Raw genomic sequence first — 20,290 nt, 5'->3', positions numbered from 1 at the left:
AGAAAAGGTAGACTCTAAATGCAAAAGAGTTGATGAAGCAGTACTGCAATCTCCCTGCTGGAAACCATGGAAGTATATTTGTGGAGGTGGCTGCTGATGCTTAGAGAGTGCTCATGGAGGGAATGGAATATGTTGCATGGTACAACAGATGATAGCAATGAGTATCTATTAATGATCAGTTCAGCAACATCACACAACTCCACTGACTGCTGCTAGTTATAACATACCCCCTTATGATGGCCAAGAAAAAGGCACTCCCTTCAGAATAGGAAGGTTCCCTCTCCGTTCAGCTGACTGGCAGAATTATGCCTTTACAAAACAGCTGAAGAACTTTTGGAACACTGCATGTTTTGGATTTCAAAATCCAGAAGGCACAAGCAACAAGATGGATTGAGGGAGCTGATGCTGAACATCAAGAGGGCCAAAGGTTTCCCATTTGCAGCTTTATACATACATCATCACTACCACCTGGCAAAACAGTTAGTGACTGTGACCAGGATTAATTCCATTATATTATGGCACAATCCAACATCTGGAAAGCCATGCTCCCCTAGGGATTCTGGAAGCTGCTGTTTCCTTTTTTCTGGTATAGGCAACCATTTGGAAAGGCATAGAAAAAGAGACAACTTCTAATTTGTTCTTTGTCATAAATCCCCAGCTCATACAGTTTCCAAGTACAGATCTACCCCAAAATAACCACAACAACACAAGCATAGTGTGGTTTAAATGAAATCCAAGCAGGGGTCAATTATCCCACACCCAATAAAAAAATGTGTCCATCAAATATCAATTCAAGCTGTGCATAACAAGACTTATTTCACCAAACCAATCACAGGACCCAATTGTGGTGCGGGGAGGTAATAAGGAACAACTAATCCTTGGAGAAATGGTACCTTTGTGGTTTGCCAAGGTCAGCGTGATTTTGGGTCATCCACTGATGAAGAACTCCTCCACTTAAGCTGACACAAAACAATGCTACCTTTTAAGGGGAAAAGAAAAAAGAAAAAAAGAAAACTTTAGCCTAAGACCTCTTAGAGAACTGAGTCTCAAATTCTTTTGGTAAGAAATATTCACCACAAAAAGACAAATAAAGATCACTTTTGACAAGTTTGTCCTATCCAAAGAGGTTCTTTCCTCAGAATAAAACTTTGCTACAGTTAACCTTCACAAATTCAGGGGCCTGGAGTCCTGTGACCAATGCAATGTACCTATGTTTTAACTCATCAGCCCATTGATAATTCAATGCTTCTGTTCTGGATGGGACCATCTGGCACAGTAATTTTAACTATTGACTGAGATCTTGTTGGTTAGTTCCAAGTAGAGTAGACCCATTCAATCGACTAATGTGGATTTGGGTTGCAACATCAATTGATAGAATGACATTAATTAATTAAATAAATAAATTGATGAATGGTCAGTCAACACCAGAATAAACTCAATCGATGCAATGAGTCAGTTTTAGCCAGGACTATGGCCACATCAGCAGTGCCATATACTGCAGATTAACTGCATTAAACTAGATTATATGGCAGTGTACACTCATATAATCTAGTTCAATGCAGTTCAAGCTGCATTCTGAAACTGGATTGTATGGCAGTGTAGATAGCGCCTTATTCCTGGCTAGAACAGACTCATTGCATCAATTGATTTTACTCTGGTGTCGACTGACCATTTATCAATTGATTGAATGGGTCAACTCTGCTTGGGACTAACAAACAAGATCCCAGCCAATGGTTAAAAATACTGTGGCAGATGGTCCCCTCCAGAGCAGATGCACTGAATTAATGACTGATAGATGAGTCAAAATATAGGTATATTGCATTAATTCAGTAGGTCTACTCTAATTGGGAAGAAGGTTCAGATCACCCTTTCCTAAGAAAACTGCTTAGGTCTAGGATGGGTTGTGTGGTGCCTCTCCAGGGTTTTAGAGAGGAGTGTTTCCTAGCATTAGCTGAACATGCTGAAAAATAAACCAGAGATGTTCTTCAAAAGGGTTTGTTTTGGATAGAGACCCAAGCCTTTAATGTACTATGAATCACTGGCTGTACTGTGAATCACTGGGACATTCCAACTTATGTCAGAACTGTTTGTGACTACTGACATCAGACAATCAAAGGGAACGGAAATAGGTTGGATGCCTTGCCTTTCTCAAATGCAAAGCAATTTCAAAATCTTTTTATGGCTGAATAAAGCAAGGCAGAACACTGAGAATGTAAAAGCTACTGCGCAGGACCAATGTTCTTCTTTTCAATTTCTTTCCCATAAAGAAACAGCCTGCTTTAGAAAACAAAATTAAAATTGAATGAGATATGTCTGAGTTGAGCAAGGCTGATGAATGTGCGGCCTTTCTGGTGTTGCTGATATTCGGCTCTGGCAGAGAAAGCTGAAGATCTCGCCACCTGTCCATCTCTTCCTTTTAGGAAACAGATGGCAAATTCGCCCACCCAAAGCCCTCCTCCACTGTGATTGGCAGGCCTCTCAGCCAGGAGAAGGACTGTTTCTGAGACTTCAAGCAGGGAGGGGAGAGCAGGCATGCTTGCTGCATAGCAGCATGGTGCGCCAGCGAGTCCATTCAAGGCATGGGGTTCTGTGTGGGAAGTTTGGCCCAGTTCTATTGTTGGTGGGATTCAGAATGCTCTTTGATTGTAGGTTAACTATCAATTCCAGCAACAGAAACTCCCAAATGTCAAGGTCTATTTTCCCCAAACTCCCACCAGTGTTCACATTTAGGCATATTGAGTATTCATGCCAAGTTTGGTCCAGACCTATCGTTTTTGAGTCCAAATCTATTGTTTTTGAAACTCAAAAACAGCCTCTCCTAATATATATATATATATATATATATATATATATATATATATATTCTGGATGTAGGTGAACTACAACTCCAAAACTCAAGGTCAGTGCCCACCAACCCTTCCAGTGTTTTCTGTCGGTAATAGGAATTCTGTGTGCCAAGTTGGGTTCAATTCGCTTTGATTGCAGATTAACTATAAATCCCAGCAACTATAACTCCCAAATGACATAATCAATCCCCCCCAACCACAGCAGTATCCAAATTTGGGCATATTGGGTATTTGTGCCAATTTTGGTCCAGTGAAGGAAAATACATCCTGCATATCAGATATTTACATTACAATTCATAACAGTAGCAAAATTACAGTTATGAAGTAGCAACGAAAATAATTTTGTGGTTGAGGGTCACACATCACGAGGAACTATATTAAGGGGTTGTGGTATTAGGATGGTTGAGAAACACTGCTCTGGAGGGTCACAGTAGTCCAAAATTATATAATGCAGCATAAGAAGCAGCCAATTTCATGAGCCCAAGGATTGTACCCAATCTCATGTACCCAGCAAACAACAGGCCTTTCTTCCCCAGGATTTTATATACACGCTTGCTGAACATAAATGCTACATTTAGTTGTAATGATTTTTCTTGGATCTACGCCTCATCAATTATTCTAATTGCATTTTAAAGTCACATAAACCAGTGGCAATGAATTCCATGAGCTAATTAACTGTATGCAGAGGTACTATTTGGAAGTTATATAAAGATAACTGTTGGAAAAAACCCTAAATAACTGTATTTATTTCTAAAATATGCTTATCAATCAAAAGAATAATTCAAACATAGTAACTTTTATTAAACATACATCAGTCTTGAAATCTATGAGTTACACACCCAGTTTTCCCATAGCAGTGCAAACAATCCCATGTAAACAATGCACAAAGGGTTAGGAGACAGTCCAAGATATGCTATGACTACAATGCCTCACAAAATCTAGTGAAGGGAATTTCGTTGAGCTAAACCAGACATGGACAAACTTGGGCACTCCAAGTGTTTTGGATTCCAATTCCCACCATTCCTAACAGCCTCAGGCCCCTTCCTTTTCCCCCTCAGCCGCTTAAGCGGCTGAGGGGGAAAAGGAAAGGGCCTGAGGTTGTTAGGAATGGTGGGAGTTGAAATCCAAAGCACCTGGAGTGCCCAAGTTTGCGCATGCCTTAGCTAAACCTTTCTACTTGGAGATCATGGGATCTATTTGAGGATTTGCTGAAACCTGAATGTGACTCTCATAGCATAATAATGTAATGTCATTCATTTAAGATATAAATGTGTTCTCAATACTGAAACAATTGGGGGTTTTTTAAAAAAAAATCAAAATAATAGTTTTCCACATATTTATCAAATGTTTTACACTTTCCCTTAATTCTAATACATTGTATGATTTTGTTCTCGCCATGTAGCAGAACTAACATCTTTGTTATCCACTCAGGTGCTTAAGAACATAACCAACATTATTGAGAATAATTGAATTTATCAGCTATTGTAATCCTTCCCGCCTACACAGTATGTTCTTTTGTTGTTAAATCATTTGTGAAGATGGGCCAGAACTATCATTATAATTTAGCATTTTATTTTCCCTCTGTCTTGATCCGATTGTCAATCAATCTCTGTGGATCATTCTAATTACTTTGATGAATTATACCTTGTGTTTCAATGGAACAGGTCTCAAGGAGATTCAAAAGCAGGAGATCATAACACACACTGTGCAGGTACAACTGTACCAGGAGCTCCAGTTTTGTTTGCTTTGCATTGAATGTTTGTTTTAGTCCTGAGTTTCAGGGACTCTGCAGATAGGTGGCTTCTTTTGGCTGCAATCATAGGGCAAGCCACCTGTCAGTTATCGTTAGGTTCCCTGGTCCCGCCCCCTTTTTGGGTTTTGGAGGGAATAGGAGCCATTTTGGGCTAGTCCACACAGAGAAGCCTTTCATGCAGGACATAAAACCAGGAGCTCCTGTAGAAAGCTTCGTCTTCTACAGCTTGGCTGGGGATATTCAGTCCTACAGCTTGGCCGGGGATATTCAGCCCTACAGCTTGGCCGGGGTTATACAGCCCTACATCTTCTTCGCTGAGGGACTTCAGCCAGCCATCACCGAAACCTGAATTCCTTTTCCCCTGGAAGTCTACAAAGCTCTGCTTGGTAAGGGTCACTCGCGGAAGCCAGACACAGTTGGTACCGGGTGCAGGGGCTCCACACCAACAGAGGCAAAGACAGACTGGCCAGATTAGAAGTTAAGGATTTCCCCATAGTTAAATACAGTTTATGAAGATAGTGCCTGTTCCCAGTGGACAAGATTGAGAGAGCCAATAGACTATTAAAAAGCCTTAAAGTACCTGTTTGTTTTCAATAATAAAGAACTTTGTTGAACCTTTAAGCAATCTAAAGATTCTGTTTTAAGGAAATCCAAGGGCCTTTAATCTGAGGCAGCCCCGGTGTCCCGTTGGGCACACAGAATTTATGTCCTGTCTAAAGTCTTATGCACAGGCCCAGCATGCGACAGCATACACACACACACACCCTACACACATGTTCATCATACACCTGCAACTCAGGCCCTTTCTACACTTCCATATAAAATCCAGATTATCTGCTTTGAAATAGATTATATGGCAGTGTAGACTCATATAATCCAATTCAAAGATGATAATGCGGATTATCTGCTTTGATAATCTGGGTTATATGGCAGTGTAGAAGGGGCCTTTGTGGCCATTTCAGGATGAATGGGACCCTTTTGGTTCCCAGCCTTATGAGAAGAGCTCAGAATAGTGACTTTTTGAATTTTAACTATCGGAATTGGTTGATGAACAAGGCAATTCTGAGAGCTGTAATCATAAAAGTAACTTTTCCAAGCTCTGATTACAAGAGTCTTTTTCTCTATCTAGTTTCCACTCTCTCATGTGGAATTTTGCAGCCCTTTCCTTCTTCCAGTGCAATCCTAACTCAAAGATAGGCCAACTGGAATGGGTTAGGATGGGTTTCAAGGCACTCGTGTTAGCTATACTGGTTTTAGGCCACTTATTTTATTTATTTATTTCCGGTATTTCTATCCTGTTCCTACTCAACCCCCGAAGGGGGATTCAGGACAGCTTACATTTGGCAGCAATTTGATGCCACTACATATAATAAAGCAATATAATAACAATTAAAACAATAAATAAAGCAGTCATTAAAACAGTAAAAAAAAACCAGCATTAAAGAGCCATATCACCATTCCAGTCAATTTCATATCCAATTCCATGTCCAAAGTTCTATCTATGTCTGTTGTCCAAAAGCCTGGTCCCAGAACCAGGTTTTTGGACAACTGCTTTATAATCCAGATTATCAAATGAGATAATCAACATCATCTGCTTTGAACTGGATTGTATGAGCCTACACTGCCATATATCAAAGCAGATAATCTGGATTTTATATGGCAATGTAGACTCATATAATTCAGTTCAAAGAAGATAATGTGGATTATCTGCTTTGATAATCTGGTTTATATGGCAGTGTAGAACGGGACTCTGTAGCCATTTCAGATAGGCCAAATGGAATGGGTTAGGATGGGTTTCAAGCCACTCATGTTAGCTATACTGGTTTTAGGCCAGTTGAGCTTCTTTTATGGTAGCAAAACCCTTGCACTAATTAATCTCAGGCCCCTTCCACACTGTTTTATAATCCAGTTTCTTTTCCATTATCAGATCAAATAATCCACATTATCTGCTTTGAACTGGATTATATGAGTGAGTCTACATTGACATATAGTCCAGTTCAAAGTAGATAACCTGGATTTTATATGGCAGTGCAGACTCATATAATTCAGTTCAAAGAAGATAATGTAGATTATCTGATTTCATAATCTGGATTCTATTGTGGTGTAGAGGGGGCCACAGACATATCCATATCTTGCCTACCCTAGAACACAGTCACTGGGCCAACAGAAAACTAGGCCATATCTAGAGTTGTTCTAAATTATGTCTAACACGTTGAAACCAATGGGAATTTTCCAATGTGGAATTCTTGGGATTGCATCTACACTGTAGGATCAATGCAGATCAACACCACTTTAACCACCATGGTTCAATGATATGGAATTTTGGGAGTCATAATTTGGTGTGGCACCCGCACTCTATGGTAGAGAAGGCTGAAGCCCTTGAAAAACATCAACTCCCAGGATTCCATAACAGCGAACCATAGCAGTCAAAGTGATGTCCAACTGCATTAATTCTATGGTGTAGTTGCACCCTGGTTCCAAATCCATCTTTTGGAACACTATCCAGGGGCCCTTCCAGACAGGTCCTAAATCCTAGGATCTGATCCCAGGTTTTCAGTTTATCTCAGATTATCTGGCAGTGGGGACTCATATGGTCCAATTTATAGCAGAAAACCTGGGATCTGATCCTGGGATTTCAGGCCTGACTGGAAGGGCTCCAGGAAAGACTGCTGTTTGTATGCAGCACAGCTTCAAACAGTCTAATGTTGGTTCAGCCGGCTCCTGGCCCACTTGCTGAGTTAGGATTGCACTGCAGGATTTCTCTCTGCTTTCCAGAATGAAAAGCACTCTAGGGAAGAGGCTGCAACCGGTAGCATTTCCTTCCAGTCCTGAGATCGTTTATTTATTTATTATTTATTTATTTACGACAGTTATAGGCTGCCCTTCTCACTCCAAAGAGGACTCAGAGCAGCTTACAAGATATATATACATACAATATATTATATTATTAGCGTAGTACAACATCAGTATTAAATTGGAGGAGTTCTTGGAAGGGGCTACAGTCAATGCAGTTGCTGTTGCCCGTTTTTGGTCAAAAGATATTTAGCTGCCTGCACACTTTCCATTTTATCAGTTTTATACTAATTTATGCAATGCTTTTGATATGAAATAAAATTAATAATATTACATGTCATATAAACATATAATTATAATATCATACTAGCTGTCCCCTGCCACGCATTGCTGTGGCCCACTCTGGTGGCCATGGGGGTTCTGTGTGGGAGGTTTGGCCCAATTCTATCATCGGTGGGGTTCAGAATGCTCTGTGATTCTAGGTGAACTATAAATTCCAGCAACTCCCAAATGTCAAGATTCTATTTTTCCCAAACTCAACCAGTGTTCACATTTGGGCATATTGAGTATTCGTGTAGAGTTTGGTCCAGATCCATCATTGTTTGAGTCCACAGTGCTCTCTGGATATAGGTGAACTACAACTCCCAAACCAAAGGACACTGCCCACCAAACCCTTCTAGTATTTTCTGTTGGTCATGGGAGAACTGTGTGCCAAGTTTGGTTCAATTCCATCGTTGGTGGGGTTCAGAATGCTCTTTGATTGTAGGTGAACTATAAATCCCTGTAACTACAACTCCCAAATGACAAAATCAATTTTTTGAGTGAAGGACATACATTGGGTTGTTAGGTGTCTTGTGTCCAAATTTGGTGTCAATTTGTCCAGTGGTTTTTGAGTTCTGTTAATCCCACAAATGAACATTACATTTTTATTTATATAGACTAGCTGTACCCGCCATGTGTTGCTGTGGCCAACCTCCTTCTTCTCTCCTTCTTTCCCTTCTTCCTTCACTCCCTCTTTCCTTCTTTCCTGTCTTTCCTTCTCTATCTCTTTCCTTCCTTTCCCTTTTCTTTCTTTTCTGTTGTCTCTTTTTTTTCCTTCTCTCTTTCCTTCCCTCCCTCTTTCTCTACATCTTCCCCCCTTCCTTCACTCCCTCTTTCCTTCCTTCTTTCCCTTTTTTCTATCCTTCTTCCTTCCTTCTCTAACTTTCCTTCCATCCCCCTTTTTCTTTCCCTCCCCTTTTCTCTCCTTTCTTCCTTCTCTACCTCTTTCCTTCCTTCTCTCTTTGCTTACATCCTTCCTTCTCCCTTTCCTTCTTTCTTTCCCTCTCTCTTTTCTTTCTATCTTTTTCCTCCTTCCTTCCCTCTTTCTTCCCGTTTTTACTGTATTGTCATTTAGCTTTTCGTCATTTAGCTTTTTGGAGCTTTTTAAGTCCCTTCTGCTGTGTTTTTCAGTGTTTTTATGAGTGAAGGACATACATTGGGTTGTTAGGTGTCTTGTGTTCAAATTTGGGGTCAATTCCCCCAGTGGTTTTTGAGTTTTGTTAATCCCACAAACAAACATTACATTGTATTGTCGAAGGCTTTCATGGCCAGAATCACTAAGTTCTTGTGGGTCTTTTCGGGCTATATCGAACATTACATTTTTATTTATATAGATTATTATTATTATTAGTAGTAGTATTATATTGCATTACATTATAATACTTATAATTTTAAAAGTAGCTTTGGAGATGAGTTCTCTCTGCGACAACTGCTCCAGTGTTCCCACTATTACAATATATTTTTCATATCAAGATCTGCAAATGAGGGACTTGCAAATGAGGAAACTGCAAACGTGGGACTCAAGCAAACAAAACATGCTGCAACACAATGGATGAAATAATACCAACAGCATAACCAGAAGAAAGAGTTCCCACATTCTGTTACAAGCGCTTTTTGCGCTTGTAATCTGTACTTTGAAACAGCTTTCTTAAAATGCAAGCCAAAAAAATAACAACAACGGCAATGAAACGAATGCAGTATTCACAGTACCAGTGCTGGTGGTTGACTGCACTCATTAACTTCAATGGCACGCTGTTGAAATCATGTTACGACAAATGGACCATGGAATGCAAACATCTTAAGCTCCAAGACACTCTAAAACTGATGGTTGCGGATAAGTCTCATTTACCCAGTGGGATTAATTCTTGAACACATTGGTAAAAGAATGTATCCTCAATCCTACAAGAAGCACATGCAAGTTGAAAAGGCCACGAAGAAGACAGAAGAGACATTTGCACAGTAATGAGCATTTGGCATTTACTCTCATACATTCAGCTGTGTGGTGTTCACATGTATTTCATTCCATATGTATGGGTGTTACTCATTGCTTCCTCCTCCTCTCTGGTTTCAGATATCTAGGACTGGTTTAGATGTTCTTCTTTTTGAAAGACCTTTTTTTAAAGGAAAAAATAGATATTGCATTTCTTTCTCTCACCTAATGAACAATCTCGCCATTTCAAAAATTAACTAATTAATTAAGGGAGGAAGCCTATCTGTTTGCAACCTACCACATCTAGTTTTCATTACCTAGGAACTGGGAAGAAACAACGCTGAAACTAAGGATTTCTGTTGCCTTCATAGGTTAAAGCACATAAACAACACCCCTGCTCCAGACATTATTGCCCTTGGGGAGAAAGTCTTATAGGTTGTTGTAGGTTTTCCGGGCTATATGGCCATGTTCTAGAGGCATTTTCTCCTGACGTTTCACCTGCATCTATGGCAAGCATCCTCAGAGGTAGTGAGGTCTGTTGGAAGTAGGGTTAAGTAGGAAAGTCTTATACTTTGGGTTAGTACAAGCATGGGCAAACTTGGGCTCTCCAGGTGTTTTGGACTACAACTCCCACAATTCCTAACAGCCGATAGGCTGTTAGGAATTGTGGGAGTCATAGTCCAAAACACCTGGAGGGCCCAAGTTTGCCCATGCCTGGGTTAGTGTCATCCTTTGTTTCTGTGACCTGAGATATACAGCCTACTTGGACAGCAGAGTTGTTTTTTTCAGCTGCTCTTATGCTTCCCATTTAAAACAAAAAGAGAGATGTGTTTCCAGAGCAACAAGGCTCTTCTCATATTAGTCTAAATCTCAAAAACAGCCGGTCCTAATAATATGTTTATATATATTCTGGCAAGCAGCTCTACCCAAAATGAGATAATTGGGTTAGAGGGTAAGGAACTAAAAAGGCCTGATCCAAAGGGGAAACTACTGGATAACTACTGAAATAGCGACTTTCTTTGCCAAGAAATAATAGCAAGTATAACTCAAGTATAAGCAGAGCTTTTCAGCTGAAAACGTCCCTCTCGGCTTATACTCGAATCGAGGTTATTTATTATTTTACTCTGTTATCATTATTTTTATTACATTTATTGTTTTACTCTATTATTGTTATTATATTTGAATTATTTTATCTATTATTATTATTATTATTATTACATTTTATTTTACTCTATTATTACATTTATTATTTTATTATTATTCTTATATTACGTTTATATTATTTTACTCTAGTTATTATTATTACATTGATTATTACTCTTATTGCTATTATTATTACATTGATAATTTTACTCTATTATTACTGTTATTATTGCATTTCCATTATTTTATTCTATTTTTACTGCTACAATTATATTACCATTACATTACTCAATATTATTATTATTATTATTACATTTATTATTTTTCTCTATTTAATATTTTATTACATTTATTTATTATTATCACATCTATTTTACTCTATTTATTATTTTATTACATTTTTTAGTATTATTATCATCACATTTACTATTTCGCTCTATTTATTATTGTTAATATTACATTTATTATTTTATTACATTTATTTATTATTATTATCATCACATTATTTTGCTCTATTATTATTGTTATTATTACATTTATTATTTTACTCTATTTATTATTTTATTACATTTATTTAGAATTATTATTATCATCACATTTATTATTTTGCTCTATTTATTATTGTTATTATTACATTTATTATTTTACTCTATTTATTATTGTTATTATTACATTTATTATTTTACTCTATTATTTTATTACATTTATTTATTATTATCACAGCTATTATTTTACTCTATTTATTATTTTATTACATTTATTTATTATTATCACATTTATTATTTTGCTCTATTTATTATTATTATTATTATTATTACATTTATTATTGTACTCTATTATTATCAGAAGGATACGTAAGCACATTTATATTGAAGAAGCTTATAATAATGGCTTCATCAGAGTTAGACAATCTTATCTTAAATTACAGTTTTATGTCAATATTCAAAAACATTTAACCTACTGATGCCTCAATTAATATAATTTTCTTGATGCCTATTTTTATTTTGAAATAGCTGTTGCATTTCCTACCCCTCGGCTTAGACTCGAGTCAATACGTTTTCCCAGTTTTTTGTGGTAACATTAGGTGCTTCGGCTTATGTTCGGGTCGGCTTATACTCAAGTATATACGGGTATGTGTGAAAGGAGGAGATATAGATGTATTTTTAATGTAGTCCATTATATCTTTTATTTTCTTAATCCATATCTTTCCTTAATGCCTTACCTACAAAATAAGTGAACTCTCAATCAGTTTAAATGTCCAGAGTTTTGCCTTTGAGGGAAAAGAAACGTAGATAGAAGGGAAACATGGTGACAAAGGAGAAAATCCCAAAAGATGGACAGGCTAAAGCAGGCATGGGCAAACTTTGGCCCTCCAGGTGCTTTGGACTCCAACTCCCACCATTCCTAACAGCCTCAGGCCCTTTCCTTTTCCCCCTCAGCCGCTTAAGCGGCTGAGGGGGAAAAGGAAGGGACCTGAGGCTGTTAGGAATGGTGGGAGTTGGAGTCCAAAGCAACTGGAAGGCCAAAGTTTGCTAATGCCTGGGCTAAAGTGTCCAAGATGTTTGATTTCAGCCTCAAAGTGGACACTCCCCTTTTGCATTTGTCTTAGTTACAGACATTGGTTGGAGATTCCTATAACACAACCCTATTGCTGCCTCTGCTGTGTTTAATGAAGACCCTGAGTCAACAACTCAACACAAAGAGGCTATCCCTCTCCTATGGCCAACACACACAAGAAACCATCCTCTTGGATTCTGGTATTTGCTTCCGACCGATTGTCATCAAACCTCTCCTGCCAAGGCAACCTGCCATTACAGCCCTGCCAAGATGTTTTCCTTTTTTTAATTTCACGTTAGCCGGAGGAAATTGTAGGCTTACCAGAACCAACCCTTATTGCAATTACCTACAATCATCCCCAGCGCTTTGCTTACTGCTGCTTCTCCTTTGAGAAAGAGCGTGAGTCATTGCAAGAGAGAAAGGAAGGAAGGGGATCTTGTATTGCAATGGCCAAAGAGCCTGGGCTTGCAAAGGAAGCAGAGAGAAGAAAGGAATCTTTTTTTGAGCATGCAAAATATTATTATTTTGATTTATCCCACGTATTAATAGAAAGCAGCGGTTGCAAACACAATCCTGTACCCTCCTTTCTCTTGCTTCTAACACTTTGCAGAGCTCTATAAGAAGATTAGGCAGTCTCAGTATGTAGCGAAAATTGCTTTCTCTTGAGGGGTGGGGTGGGCAAGGAGGTGGGAACGGCGACTTAATTATGACTCTGCTTCCTCGGTCACCATGGTGACCTCCTGCCAACAGCCTATCTCCTTTAGCAGATCCCCCCCCCCCTCCTTCCATCTGGAGCAAGTGGTAAATCAAATCCGCAGAAGCTTAAACTGAGGTCTATTCAATCACTTGCCCAGGTGAGTTATGCTCTGTGGTACCCAACAAAGAGATTTAGCCAAGCATACAATATTCTCACAGCTTTTCTTTCTGATTTGGGTCTAGATCTTGTTTTAAAGTGGCATGCAGGCATCTTGGTTTTGTATTGTCGAAGGCTTTTATAGCCGGAATCACTGGATTGCTGTGAGTTTTCTGGGCTGTATGGCCATGTTACAGAAGCATTCTCTCCTGACGTTTCGCCTGCATCTATGGCAAGCATCCTCAGAGGTTGTGAGGTCTGTTGGAAACCCCTTTGTTCAATGAGCAGCATCCAAACACAACCAAATCAAAGTAAAGTGATGGATGGATAAGCTGCCAATATTAGTTACCTCCATCATGGTGAACAGGCAAAGTAAAGAACATTTTGAATGGATTGCTATTAATTTTCCAGACTGTATGGTCATGCTCCAGAAGCATTCTCTCCTGACGTTTCGCCTGCATCTATGGCAGGCATCCTCAGAGGTTGTGAGGTCTGTTGGAAACCCCTTTGTTCAATGAGCAGCATCCAAACCCAGCCAAATCAAAGTAAAGTGATGGGTGGATAAGCTGCCAATATCAGTTACCTCCATCATGGTGAATAGGCAAAGTAAAGAACATTTTGAATGGGTTGCTGTGAATTTTCCGGACTGTATGGTCATGCTCCAGAAGCATTCTCTCCTGATGTTTCACCTGCATCTATGGCAAGCATCCTCAGAGGTTGTGAGGTCTGTTGGAAACCTCTTTGTTCAATGAGCAGCATCCAAACCCAGCCAAATCAAAGTAAAGTGATGGGTGGATAAGCCAATATTAGTTACCTCCATCATGGTGAATAGGCAAAGTAAAGAACATTTTGAATGGGTTGCTATGAATTTTCCAGACTGTATGGCCATGCTCCAGAAGCATTCTCTCCTGATGTTTCACCTGCATCTATGGCAGGCATCCTCAGAGGTTGAGGGGCTTGTTGGAAACTAGGCAAGTGGGGTTTATATATCTGTGGAATAATGTTCAAGGTGGGAGAAAAAAACCTCTTAGCTTCTTGAGGCAAGTGTGAATGCGGCAATTGGCCACCTTGATTAGCACTGAATGGCCTTGCAGCTTCAAGTTCTGGCTGCTTCCTGCCTCCAGGAATCCTTTGTTGGGTGGTGATTAGCTTGCCCTGATGGTTTCCTGTCTGGAATTCCCCTGCTTTTTGCACGCTGCTCTTTTATTTATTTATTTATTTATTTATTTATTAAGAGGTTGTGAGTAACAACCTCTGAGGATGCCTGCCATAGATGTAGGAGAAAATGCTTCTAGAGCATGACCATACAGCCTGGAAAACTCACAGAAACCCATTGATTCCAGCTATGAAAGCCTTCAAGAACATGAAGAATATGTTTATTATTCACTTGTGGCTTAAGGAGAGAGAAGGCAGGATTATATTGGTGAGGGGGGTGTAGGCTGCACTAGTGAAAGCATGCTGTTGATGTGAAACACTTCCCACTTTGCACTAGGCACCACTGGGGAATTGATGGCACAGCAAGAAAGCAGGGCTAGTGCATCAGAACTGTAATGTTAGATCAAATTAATATTACTAGTTTGCGTGAGTTTTCTGGACTGTATGGCCATGTTCCAGAAGCATTTTCTTCTGACGGTTCACCCATATCTATGGCAGGCATCCCCAAAGGTTGTGAGGTCTGTTGGAAAGTGGACAAGAAGGGTTTCTATATCTGTGGAATGTCCAGGGTGGGATGTTACTAGTAGTCATCTAACTAGATGACTACATCTAAGTTAGAGAAGCTGCTTTCTAATGGCAATGGAGAATCCTGATATGCGGTTTTAAAAAATATTCAAGAGGAAAGAGTTGCAGGGTTGCCTGGTCCAGATTCCCCGTGACATTAAAAGCCACACACTTCAATGACTCCCTGAGGCCCCTTCCACACAGCTGTATAACATCCATATTGAACTAGATTATATGGCAATGTGGACTCAGATAATCTAGTTCAAAGTAGATATTGTGGATGACCTGCCTTGATATTCTGGGTTATAGGGCTGTGTGGAAGGGCGTGAGCCTTTCACCTGTGTGGAGAAGAGGAGTCCTCACACAGCCTGTTGGGAGGATGTAAGGAAGTACACACACCCCCACAAGGCTTGTAAGGGGTGGTTAAAACAGTAGCTCAAATCATTGTCAATGATGGCCAGAATGCTGTGAGTTTTCTGGACTGTATGGCCATGTTCCAGAAGCATTCCCTCCTGATGTTTCACCCACATCTATGGCAGGCATCCTCAGAGGTTGTGAGGCATATTGAAAACTAGACAAGTTGGTATATTTATCTGTGGAAGATCCAGGTTGGGAGAAAGAACTCTTGACTGTTGGATACAAGTGTGAATGTTGCAATTGGCCACCTTGATGAGCATTGAAAAGCCTTGCAGCTTCAAGGCCTGATTCCTGCTGGGGGAGCTGTTCAGCAGTGGAACTCTATGACCCAGAGTGTGGTGGAGGCTCTTTCTTTGGAGGCTTTTAAACAGAGGCTGGATGGGCATCTGTTGGAGATGCTTTAAATGTGATTTTCCTGCTTCTTGGCAGAGGGTTGGACTGGATGGCCCACGAGGTCTCTTCCAATTTGGATTCTATTATTTGAGACAAGCTCTTGAAAAGCCTTCCAGAATGCAAAGCAGGGGTTGGACTGGATGGCCCATGAGGTCTCTTCTAACTATTCTAACCAGGATTCATGGCTGGTTCCTGGATGGTTGATTCCTGTCTGCATGGTACTTGCATGGCATGGCCTCCAACAGACAATTATTTATTTTATTTATTTACGACATTTATATGCCGCCCTTCTCACCCCAAAGGAGACTCAGAGCGGCTTACAAGACAATTATTTATTTTATTTATTTACAACATTTATATGCCGCTCTTCTCACCCTGAAGGGGACACAGAGCGGATATATATACAATATATTATATTATTAGCATAGTACAATATCAGTATTATATGTTACTATATTGCACTATACCATTATATTGTAATATTACTAGTAATATAACATGTAATAAAAATATATAATTATAATATCCAATTACTATTAGCAGAATTATATTGTATTACATTATAATATTATAAATATTATAATATTTTACATTACATTGTATTATATTGTATTATTAGCATAGCACAGGAGCTCTTTCTCCCACCAGATATACAGACCTCCCTTACTTAGTTTCCAATATACCTCACAACCCCTGAAGCTGCCTACCATAGATGTTGGTGAAATGTCAGGACAGAATGCCTCTGGAAGGTGGCCGTACAGCCCGGAAAACTCACAGCAGCTCAGTAGCTCAAATCCTCCTTAGAATCATAAAATCATAGAATTGGAAGAGACCTCATGGGCCATCCAGTCCAACCCCCTGCCAAGAAGCAGGAAATTGCATTCAAAGCACCCCCAACAGATGGCCATCCAGCCTCTGTTTAAAAACTTCCAAAGAAGGAGCCTCCACCACACTCTGGGGCAGAGAGTTCCACTGTTGAACAGCTCTCACGGTCAGGAAGTTCTTCCTAATGTTCAGATGGAATCCCCTTTCTTGTAGTTTGAAGCCACTGTTCTGCGTCCTAATCTCCAGGGCAGCAGAAAACAACCTTGCTCCTTCCTCCCTATGACTTCCTCTTACATACTTATACATGGCTATCATGTCTCCTCTCAGCCTTCTCTTCTTCAGTCTAAACATGCCTGGCTCCTTAAGCCGCTCCTCATAGGGCTTTTTTCTCCAGACCCTTGATCATTTTAGTCGCCCTCCTCTGGACACATTCCAGCTTGTCAATATCTCTCTTCAATCCTTGGTGCTGAAGTCCTTGCCCTTCCTCCCATTCCTCCTTCTTTTTCTTTGCTGAAAACACAGAGGAAACCTCCCTTGCTGAATTTCCAATATACCTCACAACTCCTGAGGATGCCTGAGATAGATGTGGGTAAAATGTCAGGAGAGAATGCCTCTGGAGGGTGGCCATACAGCCCGGAAAACTCACAGCAGCCCAGTAGCTCATTTCCTTCTTGGTGCTGAAGTCCTTCCTCCCATTCCTCCTCCTTGGCTGAAAACACAGAGGAAACCTCCCTTGCTTACTTTCCAATATACCTCACAACCCCTGAGGATGCCTACCATAGATGTGGGTAAAACATCAGGTGAGAATGCCTCTGGAGGGTGGCCATACAGCCCGGAAAACTCACAGCAGCCTAGTAGCTCATTTCCTCCTTGGTGCTGAAGTCCTTCCTTCCATTCCTCCTCCTTGGCTGAAAACACAGAGGAAACCTCCCTTGCTTACTTTCCAATATAGCTCACAACCCCTGAGGATGCCTGCCATAGATGTGGTTAAAACGTCAGGAGAGAATGCCTCTGGAAGGTGGCCATACAGCCCGGAAAACTCACAGCAGCCGAGTAGCTCATTTCCTCCTTGGTGCTGAAGTCCTTCCTCCCTGAAAACACAGAGGAAACCTCCCTTGCTTAGCTTCCAATATACCTCACAACCCCTGAGGATGCCTACCACAGATGTGGGCGAAACATCAGGAGAGAATGCCTCTGGAAGGTGGCCATAGAGCCTGGAAAACTCACAGCAGCCCAGTAGCTCATTTCCTCCTTGGTGCTGAAGTCCTTCCTCCCATTCCTCCTCCTTGGCTGAAAACACAGAGGAGAGCTCTTCTCTCAGTTCTTGTGGGTTTTTTCGGGCTATATGGCCATGTTCTAGAGGCATTTCTCCTGACGTTTCGCCTGCATCTATGGCAAGCATCCTCAGAGGTGAGGTCTGCTGGAACTGGGGAAAAAGGGGTTTATATATCTGTGGAAAGACCAGGGTGAGAGCTCTTCTGTTTCCCAAGCAAGCAGGATCAATGGGGGGTGGGGTCTCTTTCCCTCCCTCCCTCCTTCCCTCCCTCTGCCTCTCTTTCTAATGTAATCCTATTTCCAGCTAAGCCTCTGCATCATTTTCAGGACTTACTGCGGAGAATATGGTCCTAATTTCCTCCTCGCCTCCGCCGCCGCCTTGGCTGACAAGGAGAAGGCTTGCCAGATGGGCAGATGCGGGCAACACAGGGACGGAGACACATACACACACTCCATCCCCATATATGTATACACACACGCACACACCCCTTTCCCAGCCGGCCTTTCCTCCCTCCTTACCTGCCGGGGGGCTCTCGCTTTCGGCCTCGTCTGCGAGGATGCTGGGGTCGCTCTGGGACCGGCCTCGGGGGAGAAAACAGCCGGTGCCTTCTTCCCCCGATGCAGCCATGGAAGGAAGGGGAAGGAGAAGGGGAAGGAAGGGAAGGGAAGGGAGGGAGGGAGCTCAGGGGTCGCGGGGAGAAGCCAGCATGGAAGGAGAGGAGGAGGAGAGGCAGCCCAAGGTCACGACGCCTCGCCTCGGAAGCGGTGCAGACGGAGCTCGAGCTCTTCCTCTCGCTGCAGCTGCTTCAGCCGGGGACAGCAAGCAAGGGCCACATTTTGGGCACGCTGCGGCTTCTCTTCCTCTTCCCCCTCTTCCTCCTCCTCCGGCAAACGCCCTACCAGGCCGCCTCCTGGCACCATCCAGCAGAGAGAGGGTGAGGCCGGTGTCTAGGGTGAGTGGGCAGCCCTAGAGCTTCGCCCACTGGAGAACTTTCTTCCTGGGCATCTTCTTCTTAGCGAGGCTGGAGGAGGAGAGAACGAGCAGGTAAGGAGGGCCAGAGAGGAGGAGGAGAAGGAGGGAGGCAAAGGCGGGGAGATCTGGGAGGCCTGGTTGACCCCAGCTCTCTTCTCCCTCCTTCCCTCCTTCCCTCCGTCCTTCCCTCTCTCCTCCTCGGGGGAGAAAAGGAACGGGAGGAATCTTCTCCGAGCCTTTCTTTCTCCTGCTGCTCTCCTCAGGGCATCTGTGGAGAAGCAAGAGGGATTCTCCCATCATGCCCTGCGAGAGTAGGTGTGACATCACGGAGGAGGGGGGATAGAGGAAGAGATGGTAAGGGAGGGGAGGGGGACACACAGGCGAGAAGAGTCTTACCTGCACTGCACAAAGAGAAGGAGGAGAGGTTGGAGGTGGGAGGGAGCCGCAGGTGGCTCTCTCCAAGGGGAGCCTTGCCTCCTCCTTATCTTCTTGCCTTCCTTTCTTTCTTCTTCGCCTCTCCAGCCAAGGAAGGAGGGATGCCGGAGACCCCGCTTTTCAGGCTATCCGTCCTCTCCTGCCTTTTTCATACTGTACTTTCCTTCAAAGCAGCCAGAGAGAAAGCGAAGCGAGGGCTGGGATGTCACAGTGCTTCTCTCAGAGAGAGAGAGAGAGAGAGAGAGAGAGAGAAGGAAGAAGGACCTCTCTCTCTTCCTCTGTCTCTTCTGCCTTCAAGTCGCCTGTCATCTTATGGCGCCCCCATGAATTTCATAGGGCTTGCATAAGCAAAGCATCCTCGGGAGTGGTTTATGCCGGCTCCTTCCTTTGAAGTACATCACCATGCACCTGGTATTCATTGGCCATCTCCCATTCAATTCCTAACCAGAGTTGACCCTGCTTAACTTCCAAAATCAGACCAGATATTGCCTTTAGGTTCCACATCCATGTTACTAGAGTTTGTTTGCGAATATTAACTTCAAAGAAATTATTCACCACCTCCACAGAAGAAGAACAGCCTGCCTCAGGGGAGCATGCTTGTTCCATCAATGTTTAACATCGACACAAATGATCAGCCACTGCCAGAAGGGACAGAGAGTTTCATCTATGCTGACAATCATGCCATCGGAAACTTCAATTAGTCCAAGGGGCGGCGGCTAGATTACTCACCGGAGCGTCATACAGGGAGCATACCACCCCCTGCTATGTCAGCTCCGCTGACTGCCGATCCAGTTCCGAGCACAATTCAAAGTGCTGGTTTTGACCTACAAAACCCTTTACAGCTCCAGCCCAGCGTACCTGTCCGAACGTATCTCCTTCTATGTCCCACCTCGGAGTTTAATATCTTTTGGGGAGTCCCTGTTCTCGGCCCCACCTTTATCACAAGTGAGACTAGTGGGGACGAGGGACAGGGCCTTTTTGGTGGTGGCCCCTCGCCTGTGGAATGCACTCCCCAGGGAAATTAGGTCATCAGCATCCCTCCTCTCTTTCAGAAGGA

At 42.0% G+C, this 20,290-nt stretch overlaps 1 protein-coding gene across 6 annotated transcripts in view; it reads right to left on the bottom strand.

The window, feature by feature from the left end:
• Window positions 1–19,474, bottom strand: part of PHACTR3 (phosphatase and actin regulator 3) — a 275,922-nt gene extending 256,448 nt beyond the window's left edge. For 4 of the 6 annotated variants that reach the window (XM_060772011.2, XM_060772015.2, XM_060772012.2 and 1 more), the window contains exon 1: window positions 18,345–19,100. In XM_060772011.2, the coding sequence (XP_060627994.2) occupies window positions 18,345–18,453 (109 nt within the window). In that variant the 5' untranslated portion in view covers window positions 18,454–19,100. Of the gene's footprint in view, window positions 1–893; window positions 980–18,344; window positions 19,101–19,194 lie in introns of those variants that run through there. The other 2 variants (XM_067468215.1, XM_060772013.2) reach the window with 2 other exon arrangements.
• Between the last annotated feature and the right edge of the window lie 816 nt (window positions 19,475–20,290).

This window comes from Anolis sagrei, chromosome 4 (assembly GCF_037176765.1).
Source record: "Anolis sagrei isolate rAnoSag1 chromosome 4, rAnoSag1.mat, whole genome shotgun sequence".
NCBI classification, from domain to species: Eukaryota; Metazoa; Chordata; class Lepidosauria; order Squamata; family Dactyloidae; genus Anolis; species Anolis sagrei.
The sequence above is the reverse complement of the archived record's forward strand: the minus strand, read 5'-3'. Positions and strand labels throughout refer to the sequence as shown.